We start from the raw sequence: 23,278 nt of genomic DNA on the forward strand, positions 1-23,278 counted from the left end.
GTAAGCGAGAAAAATACAAATACCATCTGTAGATATTTCTTTCATTAAAATTCAACTGATAAACATGTACTGTAAAAAGGGTTAAATTCAATTGTGCATTGTTTTAGTAAGTCTAACTCGCTGTTGTAACTACTTAATTTATAATATTCTGAATAAATTAAACTCGATTGTTTCGTCCAATTAAAATTTTATACCGGGCAGGGTTTGAACCGAGAATACGTTTGTCGTAAATAACTCTGAATTGCGGAGATATCTTTGGGGGTCGTGTCGAGAAATTAATACCACTAGGGACCATTCTTCCGAGGAGAGGTATATTTTGGCTTGCCAACTTGTTTAAGTTTATTTCCTTTTTCCCGCAAAATCGTCCAGTCTTAGAGGAACCTTTCAGAGCATAAGTCATGGCTAAAAGCTTATCCGGTTTCATTATAATAACGTGAAAAATCGTATTTGTGAATGGTAAGGTGTTGCGCTTCTTGATATCATATTTTCTATTGCTTGATTTCTAAATATTTGAACTAATTTATTGCTTGACTGCGTCATGATATTTTTTTATGAATTATTTTGATTCTGAAGTCTGATTGCTTGACTGCGTTATAATATTTTTCTATGAGTTTTGTTTCTGAAGTCTGATTGATTAGGTTGTTATTGTGTATTTTTTTATTCGTTATTTTTATTTTTTGATACTCTAATATTTTAAACTGGATATAGTATAACGTTAATTCTGCGTATTTCGAATGTGCGTGATGTGGAGGGTATTTTTACGTTTTATTAGGATCAGTTTTTTTAATTTTAAATATCTTTCGTTTTATTTGTATTTTATTTCGTTTTTTCAGTCGTATATTTTTATCGAGTTGTATACATCGTGCGCTTACACTTATGGTGGTCTGGTTTTTAACTGGGTCGTCATTACTTCGTTATTTATTCTAAAATTTTTCTCGACTGTCTAAGATGTTTAATTTGAAATAAAATGAGCGTTAAAGATGCGGCAAGTATTTCATAAGCGAGAAAAATACAAATACCCTCTGTAGATATTGCTATAGTTGCTTTCATTAAAATTGGCTTCGTATTATATTTAACTGATAAACTTGTACCGTAAATAGGGTTAAATTCAATTGAGAATTGTTTTAGTACGTGTAACTCGCTGTTGTAACTACTTAATTTATAATATTCTGAATAAATTATACTCGGTTGTTTCGTCTCAATTATTTTAATTATAATTAAAATTTTATACCGGGCGGGATTGAACCGGGATTACGTTTTTAGTAAATAACTCGGAATTGCGGAGATATATCTTTAAAAGTCATCTCGAAAAATTAATACCGCTAGGGACAATTCTTCCGAGGAGAGGTATATTTTGGCTTGCGAACTTGTTATTTATTAATTTCTATTTTATAATTTCTATTTTGAACAGCGAACTAACTTGTAAGTGTGATGCGAAATTATAATTAATTGTAATCCGGGAGTTTGCGGAAAAAGCTATCCAGGTAAATAGTGTTATTATTTTGCGGAGCATTTCATTAGATTAAATAATTAAATAATGATATAATGTAATGGTGCCTAATAATTTGAGTACGGAAGATAATTCTACGCTAGAGCTTACGTTATATTGGCACCATTTTCGATGCCAATGGTGAATGCGGGGGCTGGGGTTAACCTAGCCCCCACTTTTTTAATTCGAAAATTTGAAAGTCCAAAATTGAAAAATTAAGTTATTTCGTTAACTAGTATGGTGCGTAATGCGGCGTAATGCGGCGTAATGATTCGACTGTGGTGCATAATAGTGCGTAATGGGTGCGTTTGAATGGCACCATTTTCGATACCAATGGTGAATGCGGGGGCTGGGGTTAACCTAGCCCCCACTTTTTTAATTCGAAAATTTGAAAGTCCAAAATTGAAAAATTAAGTTATTTCGTTAACTAGTATGGTGCGTAATGCGGCGTAATGATTCGACTGTGGTGCATAATAGTGCGTAATGGGTGCGTTTGAATGGCACCATTTTCGACGCTAAGGGTGAAAGGGGGGGCTGGGGTTACCTAGCCCCCCCATTATTATTTGATGTAATGCTATAGGAATAAGGGTGCGTAATGATTCGACTGTGGTGCATAATGGTGCGTAATGATTCGACTGTGGTGCATAATGGTGCGTAATGATTTGACTGTGGTGCATAATGGTGCGTAATGGGTGCGTTTGATTGGTTAACAAGTTTTAGGGAAAAGTGGAAGTGGGGGAGCTCGGATAAAGTTGGCCCCCCTTTGAAATTGCAATTTCTTACTGAACACCATGGGTGCGTAATGGTTTACTGATGGTGCAAAATGGTGCATAATGGGTGCCTTTCCATCAACTTGTTAGTTTTTGAACACAGCGTTTGGGGGGCCGCCAAGGCTTGATAAATAAAATGATTTATCATTTATTTGGCCCATGCTGCAACTATATCCAGAATGTGGTTTTCGGATTCATATTTTTCGAAAGATAAATATAGTATTTCATTGTTATTTTAAGAGATGATAGATTATCTTTTGAATAATTGTTGTAACTTATTTTTATTATTAAAAAAATAGTTTACTGTATTTAGGGGCTAGTTAGGAAGGCTTAAGCTTAGCCTTTGCTATCTGATTCTGTCACTCTTGTAAGCTAATGTTATGCAATTATATGTTACCAAATCCGTCCTTGATGTTACTTAGCTAGGCTAAGCTAGCTCATATCCAAAAATTAAATTTTTCTTCACTGTTTGTTTGGGAATTTTACATTGCTTCTTTTAAAATTAGATGTACTTTTGTTTAGAGAAACTGTCTTTGCTAAAGGATTATATAAGGAGTATATTCTTGCTGGCTCTGAAGTCTACATTTAGCGTTGAAATAATACACAATGTATATACTAATTTAAGGTATTAAATACTTTATAATTTATTATACGTTTAATTCGCTCGCGTTTTACACGTCGAACAGTCTCATCGGTGTCGTGTTTTCTTTTCAAAGCATTGATACTGGTTTTGTGGATTTAATCCTTACGGCAGTCAATATTAATTTAAATTGAAAGTGCACTACTATTGTTATTCCAAGATTGAAGTTACCCTATATTCCGACTTTCCGATCATTTTATCTCACACAACTTTCACAATAGCTTCATTTTCAAGCGATTTATTGGAGAAATAACAAGAGTTAGCTGGGTGGTAAATTTTAAACGCGGTTACGTGAAGACGTGAAGGCGCAAAATTGTAAGACGCGTTTCGGGTACAACGTTAAAACCGCCAATACGACACAACGATTGTTCGTATGTAAAATGTTCATAGAACAGTTTTTGTAGGAAATAGCCGGCCCTAATGTTCGTATTAGGATTTATAGCCGTACATACAATACTAACGTAGATATTCATGGTAAACCATTACTGTGCACCGGTTTCCCCCATTACCATTGCGCGTAAAACAACTATTACTAACAGTAGCCTGTGAAAAGATATGTTTTTGTTTGAGTAATTACTCCTAAAATATTTAATTACGCAATTTTGAATCATTCTTCAATTTTTATTTAAAAAATACTAGCTTTCTATGATTTGAAAGAAACGCGTTTTCTAGCGCGTTCTTAGCGATTGGAAATTATGGTAAAAAGAAAACTATTTTTAACACCAACCTGTGAAAAGATATGTTTTCTTTTGTGTATTTACTCTTACACGATTTAATTACGCAATTTTTAGCCATTCTTCAACTTTAATTAAAAGTATTAATTTAAGTAGCTTTAAAGATGTCGAAAAAACCGCGTTAGCGGCAGGCTACTTCTCTACTCCAAGATTTAATCTTTGGCGAAATAGAGTGATAATTCACCAGTGCGGCGCCGATGGCGTAACTTAAAACGAAAAGGATGGGCCAAAGGCAGGGTTCTTTAAGAGTTCTAATCGGAACACGCGACAAAATTTCAAAAATCGTTCTAGTTTGTTATCCGATTTCTATGGTTTATCTTTGGGTTGCATGGTTGCTCATTTTATCATTACTTTACTTGGCCCATAGGCCTTGGAGGAGGGAAGTATACCTCTCTCCTCCAAGCATAGGCCATGTTCCTTCCCTTCTATGTCTGTCTCTTGCTGCTATCTATTTCCAGTAGGATCAAGCAAATTTTATACGACGTCGTGAGTTTCATTTATGCGAGAGCGATTTTTCTAATGATAAATGCCATGTTTACTATCTGATAAATACGTTGAATGAAGAAAAAATAGCCATGTTTTAATGCAGTATTTCGGGATAATTTTAGTCAAATATTTTAAATAAAGGTATAGCAAACTTGACCATGATGAACCCAATGGGATTGGCATCGCGTTTTGAAGCAATCGGAGCATCTTAAAAATCCATTAAATTTTACGTAAAACAGAAAAATCAAGAAAATAACAAGAAATTGTTTTCTTTAACAACTTTAATAGATTTACAAATCTGCCCTTTTTAACACAAACCAATCAGCCCCTTATTATTTTGTAAGAAACAAAAATTCGCTGATAATTTCACAACACCTATCAATATTTTTATATACAATAACCAAACTTTACATTTGTTTATTTTTCTATTTGTTCCATTCTCATAGGTTTTTATTTTTATTGTTTAAAAAAGTATATTTACAGATAGACTAAAAGTATTCTACGTTCATTCTTATTTTATAAACAATACTTGGCATGCTATAACGGTTAACAATAGGGGTTAATTCTTTTAAAGTTACTTGTATTACATTTTAAACATGTGTAAAATAATATGCTATGAATCTAATTCATGAAACTAGTGGGTAATTTTTTAACAACAAGACTTTAATTATCTCTCCCATTCGAATAAAAATGATAATCCAGATAAATAAGTGGAAACTATGGAGGCAATTATTATTTAATAGGATAAACTGAGTGGCAGTAGTTTATAAAGCACCTCTATCAAATATATATAAAGTGAGCCTATAGTCTAAAAATAAATAGCATTTATTTAAATCCCAATAAAATAAATAAAAAGTAATGTTTAGTAACTTTTTGCATTTCCAATACCTTTAACTGGAGATTCTTTTTCAGATTATAAAGCACCCATATTAATTTTTGATAGCTCAAAATAATACAAAGCATTTAAGGAATAGAACAATGAAAAAATGTGGCTATAATTTAAAATTTTGATATTTCAAAGAGGTAGGAATTTATTTTGACAGGTTAGTAAGTAACAAGATGGCGTTAAATTCCAGAGAATCATAAGGACAAAATGGCGGATATACCATTTATAGAGCCAAGGCTTATTTTTAATTATATTAAACTTTAATCTGGCACTGATAGAAATTATACCAATGTAATTGTTCATAAATAAAATTTATTTGGAATTATTTTAACAGAATATCAACTTATGAGCTTTAGAAAATGACGTCACCTCTCTTGCGTAACTTTTAGTTAAAAGGACATTTTGGAGGTGGTGTTTCATAAGCGTAAAAGATGGAGGTTAAAATAATTTTGATATATTTCACATTTGAACATATTAAGGCATAAACTCCTTCCTTTTAATATTACCTTTCAATTATCGGAAACTAATCAGTTCGGAAGTGGGCCATGACAAGTGTTTTCTTTGAGATGAAAATCACCAAGGATAATTTTTATCAGTCTGACTTCTAATGAGTAAAGTACCTTATCTACTATTTACACGTACTCCCCTTCATATCACATTCGAATTTAAATTTACTTGTTCACGGTCATTCTTACCACACACGAAAAAGTAAACATCAAAGCGTAATTTTCCTTGGAAACCCTGGATTATTGTCACTATTGCCCAATGTTATACTACAAACATCCTTAACTATCATTTCTGCAACTTGCCACGCCATCGCTTCTTGCGCCTAATTTAAAAATAATTTTAAATTAGCCAAGTGAAACTCTGCTTACAATAAAAAGCTATTGAGAACCTACCTTATCATCTTCCCAATTAACTAATTTGAGAACGGCCTTAGTTAATTTTGAACTATGTTTTCTCTCTGGTTCTGGTTCAAACTCTGAATAAAGTTTTCCATACCTATCTACACGGGCCATTTGCAATTTCCTGAAAGAAATAAGTGGTTGAAAAAAAAAAACTGTATTCTGTCCAAAAAAAATTACAATAAAAAATTTCTTATTTAAAAAAACAAACATACCCTGACATATTCCGTTTCCACAATGCATCTGGATCAAATTGCCCCAAGTCAATCCTCATATCATTTTCCCCCATTAGACTCTTCAATGGTTTTTTACCCGCAGGGTTTCCAGGCTGTTTGCTGTCCATTGCTAATAGTGTATTTTGGGTTTGCTGAGATAATGAACTGACTTCGCTGCTACTGCTATCACTACCGGAACGTTTTCTATGACCTTGTAGAAATCCATTAGTTTGAATAGTTACAATACATTCCGATAAATATTTGAAGTATAGTTGACTACTGAGAAATTGCGGGAGGTATGTCTGGAAAAATCATGACATTAATACTGGTTAAGACAACTTAACAAGATAATTTTTACTTTTTCAATGTATTGAAGAAGAATCATCACTGGTTTCGTAAAGCAGTCTGGTTGAAGTCCAGCTTCTTGACAAATATTCTGTTCAAGTTCAAACCGAATTTGATCACTCAACCCTAATGGACTAGTTGCTTGGAGAGAAAAATACCTTCAAGAACAAAAATGTTTAAAAAATAAAAATAAAACACTTTTTAAAAGTAGGCATATAAACATTTTTCAAAAGGCACAAGGGGAAACACATTTTTTAAAATAAGAGAAGGGCATTTTTAAATTCTTGAAAAATCACACAATCTGAATTTGAACAAATATAAAAACATACTTATCATAAATAACCATGGCATCATCTTGGGCTTGTTCAACATCATAGCCAGATTCGCGTTTAGCTAAAAGCTGACTCCGGAAATTTTCCGCCATTAACAAGAAGTCAACTAAATGGCGGACACCTTCTTGCTCCATAAACTATTGTGAAAATTACCCAATTAACTAGATAAGCCTTTAAAAGCCATCACAATTCGCTTATTACCTCCATAAAATAAAAAAGGGTGGAATCATTGTAGAGGATGTCTGCGATAAAGACTTGTTCCGTCGTAAGCATATCAACTTGATGTTTACAATGAAAACTACTCCTCAAAAACCTTGGAAAATAACTAAAACAGAAAATAAAACAGGGCTACGTTCAGTAACTCTAAAAAAGCTCCACGGTCAGCGGCTTTTAGTGAACGGGTTTTTTGACTTCCAGTTTTGACGTCACGTTGCCCGTCCATTAAGCAACAAAGTCATCGACTGTGAGAGCAGGTTTTTCTGATGCTCAACGGTCACGTGACGTCGCAGCACGGAGTAAGGCTAGCTGCAAACACCGCAACAGACGATATTTAAAAAAATTTACTAGCGTAAGAAGCGTTTAACAATATCCTACGTCACATTAGCAATGGTGTCAACGAAAATAATTTTTTAGATACTACGTTGAGAGTTACTGAACGCAGCCAAGATTATAATTTCGTAGCTTGGTCGTGGGTGTGCTCTGTGTTTGTTGCTGTGCTATCATGTGTAGGTCGGCCATGACATTAATACGCCAATGGTGGTCACGTTATTTTTTCGCAGGATCGTGTGGTGTTTAACCTCGTTATCTGGGACGTGAAACTAATTTCATGGCAGTTGTTCCAAGGCTGGACTTAGCTACGACGTATGCCTACAACGCTACGAGCAAGCACCCAATAGTACAAACTTTAAAGTTACCTTTTCTCCATATTGTCATACACAAATAGTTGAGCATCTGTAAAGCATTCTGGGTCAACATTAACTTTTTCATCCGTTTTGTTTAAAATATCTGAGAAAATATTTTGTCAGAGCCTACTCTTTTCATTAAGTTCAAATGGATTTCCAACCTAATAATTTATTCCGAATTTCATCAGAAATTCCAACGGACGAAAGTGCATCATGTGCTAAGTATTTTTGGAATATATGCGTGGCATCTTGTTCACTACCTATAATTACAAACAACTGTTATTAAGTGTGGAATGATTAAAATGATAACCTAATCACACTTGTTTTAAGCCTTGATCCTTGTGACCTTTCTAAAGATTCGTCGCTAGAATTATGGCTTTTTCCGAGACCATTGCTGGTTTTCGTACTATTTGAAGACGACTCACTAAAAACTGGCAGGGAATCATTGGATAAAGTATCAGAATCGTCCAGCGAAGAGCTTCTATCACTGTACTGTTTCGTTCTTCTTCGTTCAATATCTTCGTCTAATTGGAAGCTCACTGATTTGGCATTTTTGCATTTAGTCCGTTTTACGTTTGAATGTGATAATAATTGGGGGCTTTTGGCAGCCCTCATTAAAGTTGCTGACCGAAAACTTTGCACTTCTAGCCAAAATTTGACAAGGTGTTTAGCTCCTTCGAGGTCCATGAACTGAATGAAATAGGCTAATGCGCTATGATCATCTAAAAACTCTTGTAGAGTTTTAGACAGTCGCGATTTTGTCCGCATTCGAAGATTTGGATCATATGTTGATTCCGCTAAAAATGCATCAGATGTGAAACTTTAAATTTGATCACCTATAATCAATTTACCTGTTGAAACTGATGGGGCATTTGGCGGTTTCTCCAATGGAATGGAAGTCCATTGCATAGCAACAGCACCATTATGGGCTACTTGTGAAATATCTACACCCCAAAATAACAGTACATTTTAAGAAATTTTGACATTAGTTTAAATGAAGATAGTTTACCAGAACTGTTTTTGACAATTTCGTTTTTCTTCTTTTTGAAGAAAGGCATAATGACTAATGTCTAGCGCAAAAGCTTAAATTATCAAGTTTTCATCCTCCATTTGTCAGCTACATGTTGGGTTGAACCTTGAAATATGTGTTTGAAAGGTTATTGCAATTAATTATGTAACTTTAGAGCTTCTTTAGGGTAATTTATAGAACTTCTTAGGTAGGCCTACTAGTTCTTTGTTTTAGTCGTTCACAAGTGTATGTTATTTTACTATTATCATGAAAAGATGCTTTATTATTGTGATTTACGTACCTTTGATAGAGTTTTATAAATTTAACAAAAGATTTTTTTAAATAATTACAACAAAACAGCTTAACAACTTGCTATGCGTTTGAGGCCGCTGACACTTAATTATCCTTGGAAACAACGACGACTTTTATACTTAATAGGACATTTTACAAATCCTCGTATTTACGTTTAATTTATCCATTTTATAATGAATAATATAGCGTATAGATGGCGATGCTATTGCTATATTGGAATTATTTTGTGAAAAGTTGTGAAAAAATATTTCCATTAAATAATTTTAATGATCAGTTTAAGATTTTTACATGTGTTTAGCATCCTATTCTTAAATTTTTCTTTAATTTTAATAGTCACGTTAATGCTTATGTACAGCGGTTAAAGTGTACACCGATTCAATCTGGCAGCCGGGAAAGCGTCGATGGTCGACTGCCTGTCTGCTAGCGTCTTTCGTCGGGTTTCTGATTTCTTTACGTTGGATATCTGCCGGGCTAGATATTAATTAAATAAAGTTTAAAAAATCGATTTTGTGAACAGAATGAACTTTTTAATAAGCGAACTATCAATTTTTAAGTAAATATCGTGATTTGGTCATCGAACTTCGCCCCAAACTTTGAAAAACACGAAATTGAAGCAAGGGTTTTATGGTACCAAAACGTGCTATGCAAATGCAACGGGAATGGTAAGAGAATTTCAACATTAAAGTACATTGTAGCAATTGGGAAATTTGGATAATTTGGTCGAGCGCATTGAATAGATGGGTAAATTAAGAAAAATTCGTATTAAGGTTATGATAGTGGGTTCCAAAATCACTGAAGCGATGCTGCCACATTGTAAGAAACGCAAAATACAAATGAGGTTAGATTTTAAATATGAAACAAAAACGAAACTTAATCACATGGAAGACAAATAAGACAATAGAACTTCATTAATTATATAGCTCTTAGCACAAAGTTCGGTTTTAAAGAGTACAAAAATAACCTTGATAATAACCGAAGTAACGCTCAATGCTTCACCCCTTTCCACCAGCCTCGCTATTTTGAATCATCTCCGTGGTTGATTGTGTCTGTTTCACCGTGGTTCATTTCCCCCACCGCTAAAGGTCGGTACATTCGCACTGGCGGGCTTATAAACAAGCAAAAAAAGGGAGTTTTCAGCGCTCAAATGTAGCTCTAAAACTCATACAATGAAACATGTACGGAGAAAGCGCACTGAGCCGATCAATTTCATTACTTGAATGTTTTTATTACAATTATTTCGTTGTTTAACACGAATATATTTTAAATTGACTAGATAACAATATCTAGTAATTAATTGTGATCCGTTTACGCGCCCTCCCTATACGGTTTCTAATACTGGCTGAATCTCTAATATTTTATCGCGTATTTTAACTATGTATTATTTAATTAGTTAATTAATAATGACCTAAACCTAATGACTGTGATGCGTTTGAACACTATTAAAGCCAACTTCGGCATTTAAAACATCGCAGGAAACGCGTTTCAGAACTTAACCGCCAGGCGCGCTGCCAACTTTATCTCTTGAGTTTAAAATACGCAACGCTTTCGTATAAAACATAATTAGTCAGTATTAATAATTCGACTAACATAAACTCAACAAAAAGCTTTTCCGAGAATCAATATAGCAAATACCGGCCAAGTTCCTGGTTGATTCTGAGAAATAATAGTGGGCGGTTACTTACGACGTTAGTGCTAAATCCAATTCTGCTCCGATGTTGGTATTACTCTTCAATGTGAACCATGCAACCAGGGCAACAGGGATTTGGGCTAGACTTTCTACTCTTAAAAAGTGGCAGTAATCGGCTTAAAAGTCGTAGTTAATAGTTGCTCTGTTGGTGTAGAAGAGTAGCTGTTAGGGTAAAAAGTGTACAATAAATAGCTTAATTGTTAGTAAAAAGCGTACTGTAATAAGATTTAGAGAAAGTGTACATTAAATAGTCCAATTTAGAGTATAAAATGTATACTAAATTGTTTGATTTAGAGTAAAAACGAGGTAAAAAATGTACAGTAAATAGTTTGATTTAGAGTAAAAAACGAGGTAAAAAATGTACAGTAAATATTTTAATTTAGAGTAAAAATTTAGCATTAAATAGTTTAATTTAGAGTACAAATTGTGCAATAAATAGTTTAATTTAGACTACAAATTGTGCATTGAATAGCTTAATTTAGAGTACAAATCGTGCATTGAATAGCTTAATTTAGAGTACAAATTGTGCATTGAATAGCTTAATTTAGAGTACAAATTGTGCATTGAAAAGCTTAAAGTAAATTGTATAGACTAAGTCACTGAATAATTTGTGTAAAAAGTGAATAGTTTAACTATGGACGCTGCATAGTTTAATTTATTACACTTATTAGTTTCACTTTGAGTAAATGGTGTACACTGAATGGTTTAATTTACTTTAAACTGCTAGAGGGCAGGCCTAAAGTATTGGCCTAAAATTTAAAATATACTTATCATTTCATCAATTGCGTTACACCTACCCGAACTATTCGCAAGAACGGAATTGGAGTAAAAAGAACGTCAAAGAGCTACACTAGCTACCCTAGATCCTATTCTCGGAACAGACGGAAAGGATCCGCCTACTTTTAAACGAACGTCGTTGTAGGCGAAGTCCGCGCACGAAGTCTGAGCCGTTTTCTATTATCCCATTCTACACCCACCCGTGATAAATTCGTAGTGACGTTTTACTATGAGGTCGTTCTCGTAAGGTTGCCGGTCGCTCTCCCATTCAAGTAGCGTTGGAAACCCGGCCGCTCGATGCCAGGAATCCCCGATCGCGTGTTTTCGTGTTCAGTAGGACTTGACGCGGCCGAGGCTTCACAACCCGCCGAAATCGGCATTGCTCTATTCTGTGTCTACACGATTTCCTCGATTACGGTTTCAATCTTGCAAATTACGCTTTCACTTCACGCAGTTTCCGGTGACGTTTTTACGTAAGTTAAAGGAATAATCGTATTTCGTTAATTTAAATTCCGAACGCGCGGTAAACCATTAACGAAAAAGATAACTCTTATGGTTATAATTACAAAGTCCGCTATCATGATTGGAGGTAAGTTTAATTTTTGTATCTTAAGACCCAGTTACTATTGAACCATAAGTACACGACGCGAAATAGGCCATTTTTGATGTTTGTTTTTACTCTGTCAGTAATGTTTTAATCGATTTGGTTACTGCGCGCCTATTTTCTAATGAGTGTGTTTTGATATGAAAAATATGAGACCGTGGCGACGTTAGTATAAGTATTTCTAATTTTAGTATTTACGTATGTTTAACTTTGGTAGCTGTACATTTGCCTATTCTAGAGACTGTATACGCAAACAGTTAAATTTATTTTCTAAACTGGGTTGCATTTTTCCACATCGAAAATGACAATTTCTATCCTAAGTTTTGAGCTGACGCAAAATTTTAGGATTAAGAATTTCAGCTGAATAAATGAAAATATTGTTTTAACTTTCGTCAATCGCTTTAAAATGCGAGGTTGGTAGAAGCAAAAGACATAGAATTGTTATTAGCCACACACGATAAGGAAAATGTAAATACTTAATAGTATATTGATGTGCCCCAAGAAAAATTTTAATATTTTGAAATGCTCAGTTTCATTAAAAAATTTATCTCTATTTTTACGCTAAGTTAAACGACATTTGAGTGAAATGGGAATTCCCACGCAAAATCGAAGCTCATAGCCACGCGAAAAGATGATTTTAACTGTCTAACAACAGCTGTTGCTTACCGCGGATTCTAGATCGGTAGGCCTGGTTCGAGATCAAGTACTCGTAACCTGTTGTCACTTTAGATTTACCAACCGGAAGCTCCGCCATGTTGCGAAATGCCCTTCCGGTACGAAGCCAAGGAGCAAAACGAGACTCTGTGCTATTTGAGTAAATTTCATTTGGTTTTTGATTAGAAAACCAGATTTTAATCTCAATTCTGATTTTTGTGGATTGATGCTAAAATAGACTGAGATTCAAGCCTATGATATCACTTTTATTTTTAAAACTAGGTTTCTAAATTTTTATACCTTAACTCTAGGTACTAGATTTTTTTCTAATTTTAAGATTTTATTCATAGACGCTTAGATATTTTACGCGCAGGACTTTGAAAACATATTGTTTGGAAATCTCACTAACGATTTTCGTACCGAATTTTTTAATGCCGATTGTTAGATTTTATAAAATTTGGAATTTATTTAGGGATAAGATTTCAAGAAACCTTTTTGGATTAGGTGTTCGACGTTTCGTGTGCTAGTGTGATTTACTCTTAAAAACTCAGTTTATTGAAAATTATATACCGACTCACAGAGATTATGTATACTAATATTAATAAGGAATTAAACTTAACATTAATTATTAATAAAACATTTAGATTAATCCCGTACAGTAAAATTCTTAGCGAATAGCAGGTTGTTTAACACTCGTAGTGACAACATAGACGTAGCCGGGGGGGGGGGGGGCTTACAGGGGACACGTGCCCCCCCCCCCCCGTACTAAAATCCTAGCTACGCTATTGCGTGACCCAATTATGGAATTATTTAAAACAATTTTTTACCCTCCAGGGGTTCTTCTTAGACGTTTTTGAGTACGGGCTTAATCTCTGTAACCCATTTAAATCGGACACAGCCTTGCAAATCTATGAATCAAAAATATAAGTCAGTCGGGCTTAGAACAGCTCCCTTAGTAACCGCGATTCTTTTATTGTGGGAAATCGATTTAAATTCGCGGGCCCCGCGGCCAGACTGCGAGAAATTGTACCGGAGTGTCACTCATCACTTCGCCGAGACTAGAGTCGCCCTCTCTCCGTTCAATTTGTAACTTTGAAAATGCCTCCGGGCCTTCTTGAATTCCACAAAACCCCATTTGAGCTACTTTAGATTGCATTCTTCAGTAAGTTCACTCTTTCAGAGGATGTAGGCATTTCATTTCGCCGAGGCTTAGCCTATTATTCTTAATACCTGTAATAGGCTTAAATAACGGAGTTCTTACGATTATTGTTAGCCGTAACCCATTTACACTACTGCAAATTATTTTTAAATGGATCTGGTTAAATTGTGAACATTTGCAACGTTAGAAAATAGTTTACATGAAAATCGTTAGGAATACTTATATTGTTGTGTCTATTTAACTAGCGCCAGTTCTGTTAAAATTACAAGGAGACGACCGGAGGTGTAACGCACCGATTTTGTTCAAACTCGGGGGATTGTAACTTGAAAAATCCTAAAGGGAATTTATTCAATGGGCAACGGTTTTGCCATGGCAACGAAAAATGTTTTTGACAACATAAAATGGAAATTTTCCCATTGAAAATGACATGTGAAAGATTTTAAAAAATTTTAAAATTTTAAAATACCAAAATTATAAAAAAAAAATTAAAAATTGACGAAAAAAATCAAAATTGGTCACATTTTGATCAATTTGAACCAAATGGGTGAAAATGAACCGATATGGCTTAGATAGGAAAAATTTCAATTTTATGTTGTCAAAAACATTTTTCGTTGTCATGGCAAAACCGTTGCCCATTGAATAAATTCCCTTTAGGATTTTTCAAGTTACATGAAGGTCTACCAATCCCTCGAGTTTGAACAAAATCGGTGTGTAACACCTCGGGTCGTCTCCTTGTTAGTGGCAGATATGTGAAATTAGGTGGTCCACCAGAAATATGAAACTTTCTACTGAATTTAAGATTAGTTAAACTCTTAGATTAAAAATATTCCAAAAATGTATTAATTTATCATTCGGACGATTTAGCTAGGCTAGGCTAATACCCTTGGCACCACCCTGTGACCCTAGACCCAAGTCATCTAACGACTTTTACTGCCTTTAATTCAGGTGGCCGGGTTAAATTGCATTAGCATCGAATTTTCCCCTTGAGCGAGAGGGGGAAGGAAATATGTCACTGGCGTGCTCTTCGATTGTGTAAGGAACCATTGAGGTACCGGGATGATTTGATTGACGTAAGGGGGGCGGAGCTTACTGTTAGAGCGTGAGGTAAATTGGGAGCAGCGCTAAAAATCCAGGGTTGCCACGCGTCAGGGAATTTAAAAATGGGCTTAAAAATTCGAGGAATTTTAAGAATTTGTTGAAAGTCAGGGAATTAAATTTTAGATGACATTTTGTTAAAGCTTTTTTATTCTAGATCTATCTATCATTTAATTCCTTGAAAGTTTGGCTAATTTTTTCAACATTTCCATAACGTTTTTACAGAAATATAAGTTGGTTTTAAATATATTAACTTATCATAAAATGGTCAGGGAAAACGGGGAATAGTCGGGGAATTTGAAATTGAAAATTTTGGATCAACATTGTCATTCTTGAGACGTCTAATAAGTATATTCTTAATCCAAGCTAAATTATTCAGATTTTGACACCAAGCTTAAACGAAATATTTATTTATATTTATTCTATACTGCTACATCAATTGTATTTACCGTTTTCAATTTATTTTAATAACATTTTCGCGTTAAAACTTAGACAAAAATCTAAGCCTACTTTACACTCGTCATTTCACTCTTAAGAGTTCCACGTCCCAATTCGAACCCCCATTGACTAAACGTAGAGCCACTTGTTAAAGTTTGAGCAACTAGATGGGCCTTTGCAGTCTTCGCGCGAGTGTTCCATATTTCAATTCGTCGAATTTAGAATTTCAAAAACCTTTTTTTAAAATCATATCCTGTTAAAAATCTGTAAAGCGAATCTTTTTTACAAAACGGGGTCATGTTTGAAGGCCTCTGAATTTGGCCCATAAATTTCAATTTTATCTCATCTCATCCGTGGGTTGAGGGCTGGAAAATTGTCTCTGAAAAATATTGCTGGCACGCGCCTAAAGTCACACCCGCATAACCCTAACCCTAAAAATTCCCCCCATTTCCTAAATAAAAAAAGGAGCTTAATCTTTTCAAATATTTTTATTGCGCCCTGCTTTTAGCCCGCACGATAAACCCTAAGGGAAAAAACGCAAAGGCTTAAAAGAAAAATATCAAGATTTTTGGTAGTAAGTGTTAGGTCTAAGAGCGTGTCAAATCGTGGTAAAAACCGGCAATGTCACTCTAATATAGTCTTCGAATTCTAATCGCGTTGGGTTGTTAATTAAGAACTGAAGGGACAAGTTGGGCAAGCTATTTTAAGTTGTTTCTCATCGATATGACTCTTAATCGAGTGTAAATAGAAGAATACATTTATGTAACATAGAATAATAACTTTATAATTATGGTACACCAAGAAAAATTATTAGGTTGAGACGATTTTAACTAGGCTAATACCCAAGGCACCACCTTAGGCTTAAGTCATAGAGCGACTTTTTATTGCCACTAATTCAGGTGGCCGGGTTACAACGCGTAGGAGGGTGGTGGCAAGCCCTTCATGACACGTGAGCCAACAGCTCCCTACACTAACTATTACCGTTAACCTTGACTAGTTTTTATGGGAAGGGGAAACCAAAGAGCTCGGGGGAAAACCCCTCAAACCAGCGGGGAGAGAACTTGCGAACTCAACGCGGAAGGAGTTGTTCGCAGTTTTCACCCAGCGCCACAGGGTGGGATCGAACCCGGCTCCTCTGGCTGCGAGGCGAAAGTGCTAACCACTCCGCCACCCCAATCGGATTTTGTCGTCTGCTAGCCAGAATTTATCTACTAAAAAGACCACAGGCAGCCATTTTGGAAAAACGTTTTTACTCCGACTCAAACTATTCGCCACCTCACTCTTCTTACCCTACTCCGAAATGCCGGAACAAGCGAGTTGAAACCGCCTATTGAAGTGCACGCCGGTGACAAGTTTCCTTCCCCCACTTGTTCCGGGGGGTAATTTCGTCCACTATGCTTGCAGATCATCTATTTATCTTAAAAGATATCTTCCACGTATTGAATTTTTACTGTGAACCATTTCTTGAATGACCATAATGCAGACCAGTGTTACGTCAATTTTGTTACTTATAATAAGACGGAAATTAGCAGCGTCAGTAATAAGGCGATGTCATGGACTGTCATAGCAGACGAAATAGTAATTTTTCTAATGCCATCTCCTTCAAACGAAGCCGACCCTTTATGTAGCAGATGGTCGATTTTTTTGTACGAATGAAGTCATCTGTCGATACTTACCTGAAGCTGCATTGCACCGTGTTGGGAATGTGCCTGTAGAAATGGGATGGGCTTAAACTGTGGTCGAACTCGAGAGCCAGACCACTCCCTTGGTTATTAGGATACCATCGTCTGATTAAATCTTATTAGAATCAGATCGGTAGTTTATGATAAAGATTAAAAATGATTACATTTTGAATCTTGATTATCAAGACCGAGATATCGCGAATAGAAATGGAAGCCGTTCACTGGAAAATCGGAGGTTCTTCGACAAAACTGGTCTACTTATGCATAAAACCACGTATTTAGTAGGGATGCACCGATATATCGGTAACTATATATATCGGCATATTTTTCTAATATCGGTATCGGTTAATATCGGTTTAAGCAAAGCCGATATTGGCCGATACCGATGCCGAAAAATATTTTCAGAAAAATATTTAAAAATAGGAAAACTATCGATTAACTAACTAATTAATGATTATATTTTATTTGACTGGACGCGCCACGTACGCCATATTTCAGTATGACAGTGTACTGAACCGTCTTTTACAATGATTTTATCATATACACTACGGTTATGATAGATAACTTTGTTAATATCGGTGCATCCCCAGTATTTAGATGATGTCATCTCCAAGTGTACGTATATAAATATTTTCCTAGGATGATAAAATTGACGAATAAGTAGATAAGTCCATAATGAAAAGGGATAATAAAGCTAAACCCTAAACAAATTTGAAGAAATTTAAAAACTTACTAATAGCTCGTACCGATAGGTCTTCGAGCAAACAAATAGACGCGAAACTCGGACCAAATAGATTTAATTTAATTTAATTATTCACTCGAAGATCTATTTGGTCCGAGTTTCGCGTTTTTGTCCGCTCGAAGACCTATCGGTACGAGCTATTTGTAAGTTTTTAAATTTCTTCAAATTTGTTTAGGGTTTAGCTTTATTATCCCTTTTCATTATGGACTTATCTACTTATTCGCCAATTTTATCATCCTTTACAATGCAGTCCATAGGTGGTTCCTATAAATTCCTAGTATAACTTACACACATTCAAAACGAGGGTGCAGGGCCGAAACGGCTCGTTAGGCTAAAAGCCCGGATATTGCCTAAAATAATTGGACCCTGTACCTTAAGTTCCGGGGCTCTCTATTCACTAGGAAAAAAAAAACTGCGCAGATTTTACCTAATTCCCCCGTTTGACCCATATTATGAATTTCCAGCCACTAAACGTGTCCGGATGTTACTTATGAGCTTGTAAGACTAATGAAACATAATGTTTCTCGTCTCAATAAAGAGATTAAGCCCCGACAATAAAACGTCTAGATAACACACGCAAACGGCCACTAATTTGACATTTTCTTTTTCATACGAAATGTCTTTGGAACCAAATTAATTAGGTCCCAATTTATCGTAATAAAATCGGTCGTGTATCAAAATGTGGCCGCTATACGCGTTTTTCCTAGGCGTTTTATTGCGCCTCGCTTAATCCCTCTAATGACTTGTCCGTTTCGTTTTCTGGTGGCCCGTTTTGGTCATTTTTGAAGCTACTTCCGATATCTATTTGTGTCCATTATCTTTTTTGCCTCATTCACTGTCTTTACAAGCGAAAACTGAACCTTTCGTGTTACATGGCAACCGTTTCGCCTAAATACGCGACTCTGAAAAGAAATTCGGTAATTTTTTCGAAATTTTACCAAGTGTTAGTTTAATATAAGTGAGAACTGAAAGGCTATGGCGTTTTAATAATAATAATAATAATAATTTATTTTTGTTATTACGCAGGAATTATTTTATATATATATTCTAATAATAATAATAACAATCGGCTAGGCTAATACCCAAGGCACCACCTTAGGTATCGTCCCTTTCGACCGAATATTTTCGAGCCCAAAGGGTTAGCAAAGTCCCATTCAATTTGGGTAAGGATAGGTTGGGTAAGGATAGGTTGGGTAAGGATAGGTTGGGTAAGGATAGGTTGGGTAAGGATAGGTTGGGTAAGGATTGGTTATGTTGGGCTGGGTTGGGTTGGGTTTGGTTTAGGGTCTCCGTAGACGGTAGTAAAATGGAACTTAATTTCGGTCGAATGGGACCAAAATTATGTTTAATTATAAATCGCTCATTTGGACTACTTTCGGTCGAATGGGATAAAAAAATAAAAACGCATTCGGTCGAATGGTACCAAAGCCCAGCTTTGGCCCAAGTTATCTAGCGACTTGCCATTAATTCAGGTGGCCGGGTTACAAAGCGTAGGAGAGTGGTGGCTAACCCTTCATGCCACGTGAGCCAACAGCTCCCTACACTAACTATTAGCGTTAACCTCTACTACAAGTCTTCGTTGCCAGGCGTCCTATAATTATAGGAAAAATCTATCTACAAAATTTTCGGTGTCCTATAATTTTAACAGTGTACTATATAGGGCGTTTTTTCTGATATTTCGATATGGATGACGTATAAATCCTATAATCTGAAAATCTCTTACTGTAAGCGTTAACCGGATCGCCGCCGACAAATGCGATGAATAAATTTGTTTTTATAGAAAAGGTTTTATTTTACCATACGTCAATGGGTTTATTTGAAAGTGAAATTTTATCAAACATCAGTGATATAATAAACATTGAGAGTGCCCTATATAATGTTTATTAGTTTTACTGATATCGGCAGATTTCCGAGGATAGCCAGAGTTCCTACACAGTACTGATGAGCCCCAAAAGGGCGAAACCGGTCTACTGTTGGATTCTCTGGCCTAAATTTTGACTTTTTATATCAGTGGTATATCCGATGCAAAATTGAAATTACCGCCAAATACAATGTGTCCTATAATTTGAACTGGAAATCTATAATTTTTAGTCCTTGGGCCTCTAATTGGATTTTGGCTATCTGTAGTACAAGTTTTTATGGACAGTGGAAACCGAAGAACCGGGGGGAAACCACATTTTCTACGCGCTACTCCGAAACTACTCTCAACTCCATCTCAAGTTAATAAATTTACTACGTCATTGACCTCTTAGCACCAGGAGGCAAGGAATAGTTCTTTCTATAAAGTAACATGGCCTTCTTGTTTTAATGTAGCTCTTACGTCACTATATTTACCTTTTCCTACACTACGAGCGCGCGCTCGTATCACGAGGAGCTTCCTATTTTCTAACGCTCGTGCAAATCGCGCGTGCTAAGATAATTCTACCAAAACCACAAGGATACATCCCGAAGTGTAACCCATCGATTTTGTTCAAACTCGGTTGATTGGTAGACCTTCATGTATCATGAAAAATCCTAAAGGGAATTTATTCAATGGGCAACCGTTTTGCCATGGCAACGAAAAATGTTTTTGACAACAACAAATGGAAATTTTCCCATTGAAAATAACATGGAATTCTAACCCATTCTTAGGACCCTGTGAAAAATTTTAACAAATTTCAAAATTTCGAAAATGCCAAAAATAGAAAAAATAGATAAAAATTGACAAAAAAAACATCAAAATTGATCTACTTTTGATCAATTTGAGGTCAAAATCCCATGTTATTTTCAATGGGAAAATTTAATATTTTGTGTTGTCAAAAACATTTTTCATTGCCATGGCAAAACGGTTGCCCATTGAATAAATTCCCTTTATGATTTTTCATGATACATGAAGGTCTACCAATCCCCCGAGTTTGAACAAAATCGGTGGGTTACACTTCGGGATGTCTCCTTGTTAGTCTTGTGACGTAAGAGCAACATGATATACATCTACTTTTAACAAATTGGATAAGCGTAAAAATTAATAGAAAGAACTATTAGCTGCTCCATCTCAGGAAGAAATATCGTCACAATCTGAAATGCTATTTTCTGTTATTTTCTGAGCCCAAAGAAAATGTTAGCAATTAAACTTTATAGCGAAATAGCAAAAGTAAAAATTTACTTTTAGAAATAATATATTTCAAGGCGTGTATTTTAGATGAAAAATGGATTTAATGTCCATGGAACAGTTGTTTTCGACGCTGCTTTACTAATTACCCTTTAACTATTTAGTCTATTCCCTAAATGGGTTTAAATTGAAAATAAACTAATAGACCCATCCTCTGAAAGTCGAGTGGTTAAATATATGAGTGCAAAACCTTACTCATTTATCGGTTACATTTTTGAACAAACCATTCTATACTTTGGAATAACGATATCTCTTTTATTGTGTTAATATTCTATTGATATTATTGATAAATTTTGAAATATACCCTTTTCGCGTTGGTTATGTATAAAAAAATCGACTTCATGACTGGTACTTCATTCTGACGAGTCCCAAATAGGACGAAATCGGTCTACCGTTGGAAATTCTGGATATTTTATTTAATTTAATTTAGTTTTTAACTCGAAGATCTCTATTTGGTCAGATTTTCGCGTCTTTTAGTTTGCTCGAAGACCTATCGGTACGAGCTATTTGTAAGTTTTTAATTTCTTCAAATTTGTTTAGGGTTTAGATTTATTATCCTTTTCTAATGGACTTTGAATCTACTTATTCGCTAATTTTATCATCCTTTACAATGCAGTCCATAGGTCATTCCTTTTAACTTTATTCTTTATACAATAACCACCAATAGGACTGATCATAAGCCCAAGTGTCGAAACGAAACAATAGTCACAAATCCAAATCGTACCGAAGTAGCACCAAGGTTTAAACCCAGTTTAGCTTAAACATGGACTAATTAAATTAGTCCATGGCTTAAACTAGGGTTGTTAATTTTCCGGAAAAATTAAATGCGGAAAAATTTCCAGAAAATTTTCCGGAAAATTTTCCGAATTGCGGAAAATTTTCCGCAAATCTGAAAAATATAAAATTTAAACATAAATTACTTTTCAAGGGTTTTTAATGTTTTAAACTTTTTATCGATTTAAAATGACTAATATCAGTAAACATACTACAAAACATTAATAGTGTTACATTTCAACCAGTTTAAACTAGTCTATAGGTTTAGTTTTACTTTTAGATTCGAAAAAAATGAGGCGAAAATGCCGCTTTATTTAAATTTGCAAACAATATATTAGACAAATCATGGAATGAAAACGTTTTTAATATTGTTCGGAAAAATACGGAAAATTTTCCGGAAAAAAGGCCTCGGTAATTTTCCGGAAAATTTTCCGACTTACAACACTAGCTTAAACCCAGTTTAGATTAAACCCAGTTTATCTTAAACCCAGTTTTTTTGGCTGGGGACAAGTCGAGTTATGGTTTGTAGTGATCTAAAATTAAATAACACAATAAAATTGTGTTTATAAGAAACCATTTCTAAAAGAAATAAATTTGACGCGTGTCTGTACCCCTACTAATTCTACGGTTTACTGTATACGTACCCTTTAGCGCCACCTGGTCGAAGTTGAGTCATCCAGAAACAGTATATTCCTTCTATAAATTATTGGAGCGTGAAAAGCGTATTCTGGCATATTCAGGAGCGTAGGAGGCTATTTTAGCCGGTCCACTTTAAGCCCTCTAGCGGTTTGCTCAGGACTTTCGAAAAACTCTGATGAAACTTCTGCCAAGGACCGTGAAAGCCTAGACGTTCGCGTTCATTATGTCAGGGCTTAACCTCACTGAAGGTTTGGCAATTATTGATTATACTAAATGTCGATGAACTTGAGGCATTGTGACCGATTTATCGCCTCGTTTGTATCGATACATCAACGGAAATATGAAGATTAAAATGGTTGTAAAGCTGTAAAGCTATGAATTCGTAATAGTGTTGTTAATTTTCCGGAAAAATAAATGCGGAAAATTTTCCGCAAATCGGAAAAATAAAAAATTGAAACATAAATTACTTTTTAAAGGTTTTTAATGTTTTAACATTTTATCGATATAAAATATCTAGTATCGGTAAACATAGAACAAAACATTAATAGTGTTACATTGAGTCTAGAGGTTTAGTTTTACTTTTAGATTCGGAAAAATGAGGCGAAAATGGCGATTTTTTTAAATTTGCAAACAATATTAGACTAATCGTGGAATTATAACTTTTTTTATTTATTTCGGAAAAATACGGAATATTTTCCGGAAAAAAGGCTTCGGTCATTTTCCGACTTACAACACTAATTCGTAATATTTGCGGAAATTAATAGGCTTAAAACTCAAACGATAAATCGACCGAGTTGCTATTCCTCTTTTATATTTTCTATGGCTTAATCTGATACTCAATTTCTTTATTATCT

General features: G+C 35.0%; 2 protein-coding genes across 4 annotated transcripts in view; one reads left to right on the forward strand and one right to left on the reverse strand.

The window, feature by feature from the left end:
- Window positions 1-5,463: 5,463 nt before the first annotated feature.
- Window positions 5,464-9,170, reverse strand: pkaap (A-kinase anchoring protein pkaap). Of its 2 annotated transcripts, none has more exons than XM_090163492.1 (12): window positions 9,080-9,170; window positions 8,714-8,839; window positions 8,556-8,648; window positions 8,025-8,501; window positions 7,866-7,964; window positions 7,717-7,807; window positions 7,004-7,127; window positions 6,800-6,939; window positions 6,484-6,628; window positions 6,126-6,427; window positions 5,905-6,034; window positions 5,464-5,834 (listed from the first exon to the last, which is right to left on the reverse strand). In XM_090163492.1, exons 2-12 carry the CDS (start codon window positions 8,760-8,762, stop codon window positions 5,721-5,723), a joined length of 1,764 nt encoding a protein of 587 aa, XP_090019618.1. In that variant the 5' UTR covers window positions 8,763-8,839; window positions 9,080-9,170; the 3' UTR covers window positions 5,464-5,720. The 2 variants fall into 2 exon arrangements, with proteins under 2 accessions (XP_090019618.1, XP_090019617.1); XM_090163491.1 differs by having other exon boundaries at window positions 9,015-9,143.
- Window positions 9,171-9,413: 243 nt separating this feature from the next.
- The window catches only part of ATP8B (ATPase phospholipid transporting 8B), a 122,657-nt gene continuing 108,792 nt past the window's right edge, over window positions 9,414-23,278 (forward strand). The window contains exon 1 of one of the 2 annotated variants that reach the window (XM_090164115.1): window positions 9,414-9,687. The gene's annotated coding sequence lies outside the window, so the exon portion shown is untranslated. Of the gene's footprint in view, window positions 9,688-11,873; window positions 12,079-23,278 lie in introns of those variants that run through there. The other variant, XM_090164116.1, reaches the window with a different exon arrangement.

This window comes from Leiobunum rupestre, chromosome 11 (assembly GCF_980474605.1).
Source record: "Leiobunum rupestre chromosome 11, qqLeiRupe1.1.hap1, whole genome shotgun sequence".
In the NCBI taxonomy this organism is placed as follows: domain Eukaryota; kingdom Metazoa; phylum Arthropoda; class Arachnida; order Opiliones; family Sclerosomatidae; genus Leiobunum; species Leiobunum rupestre.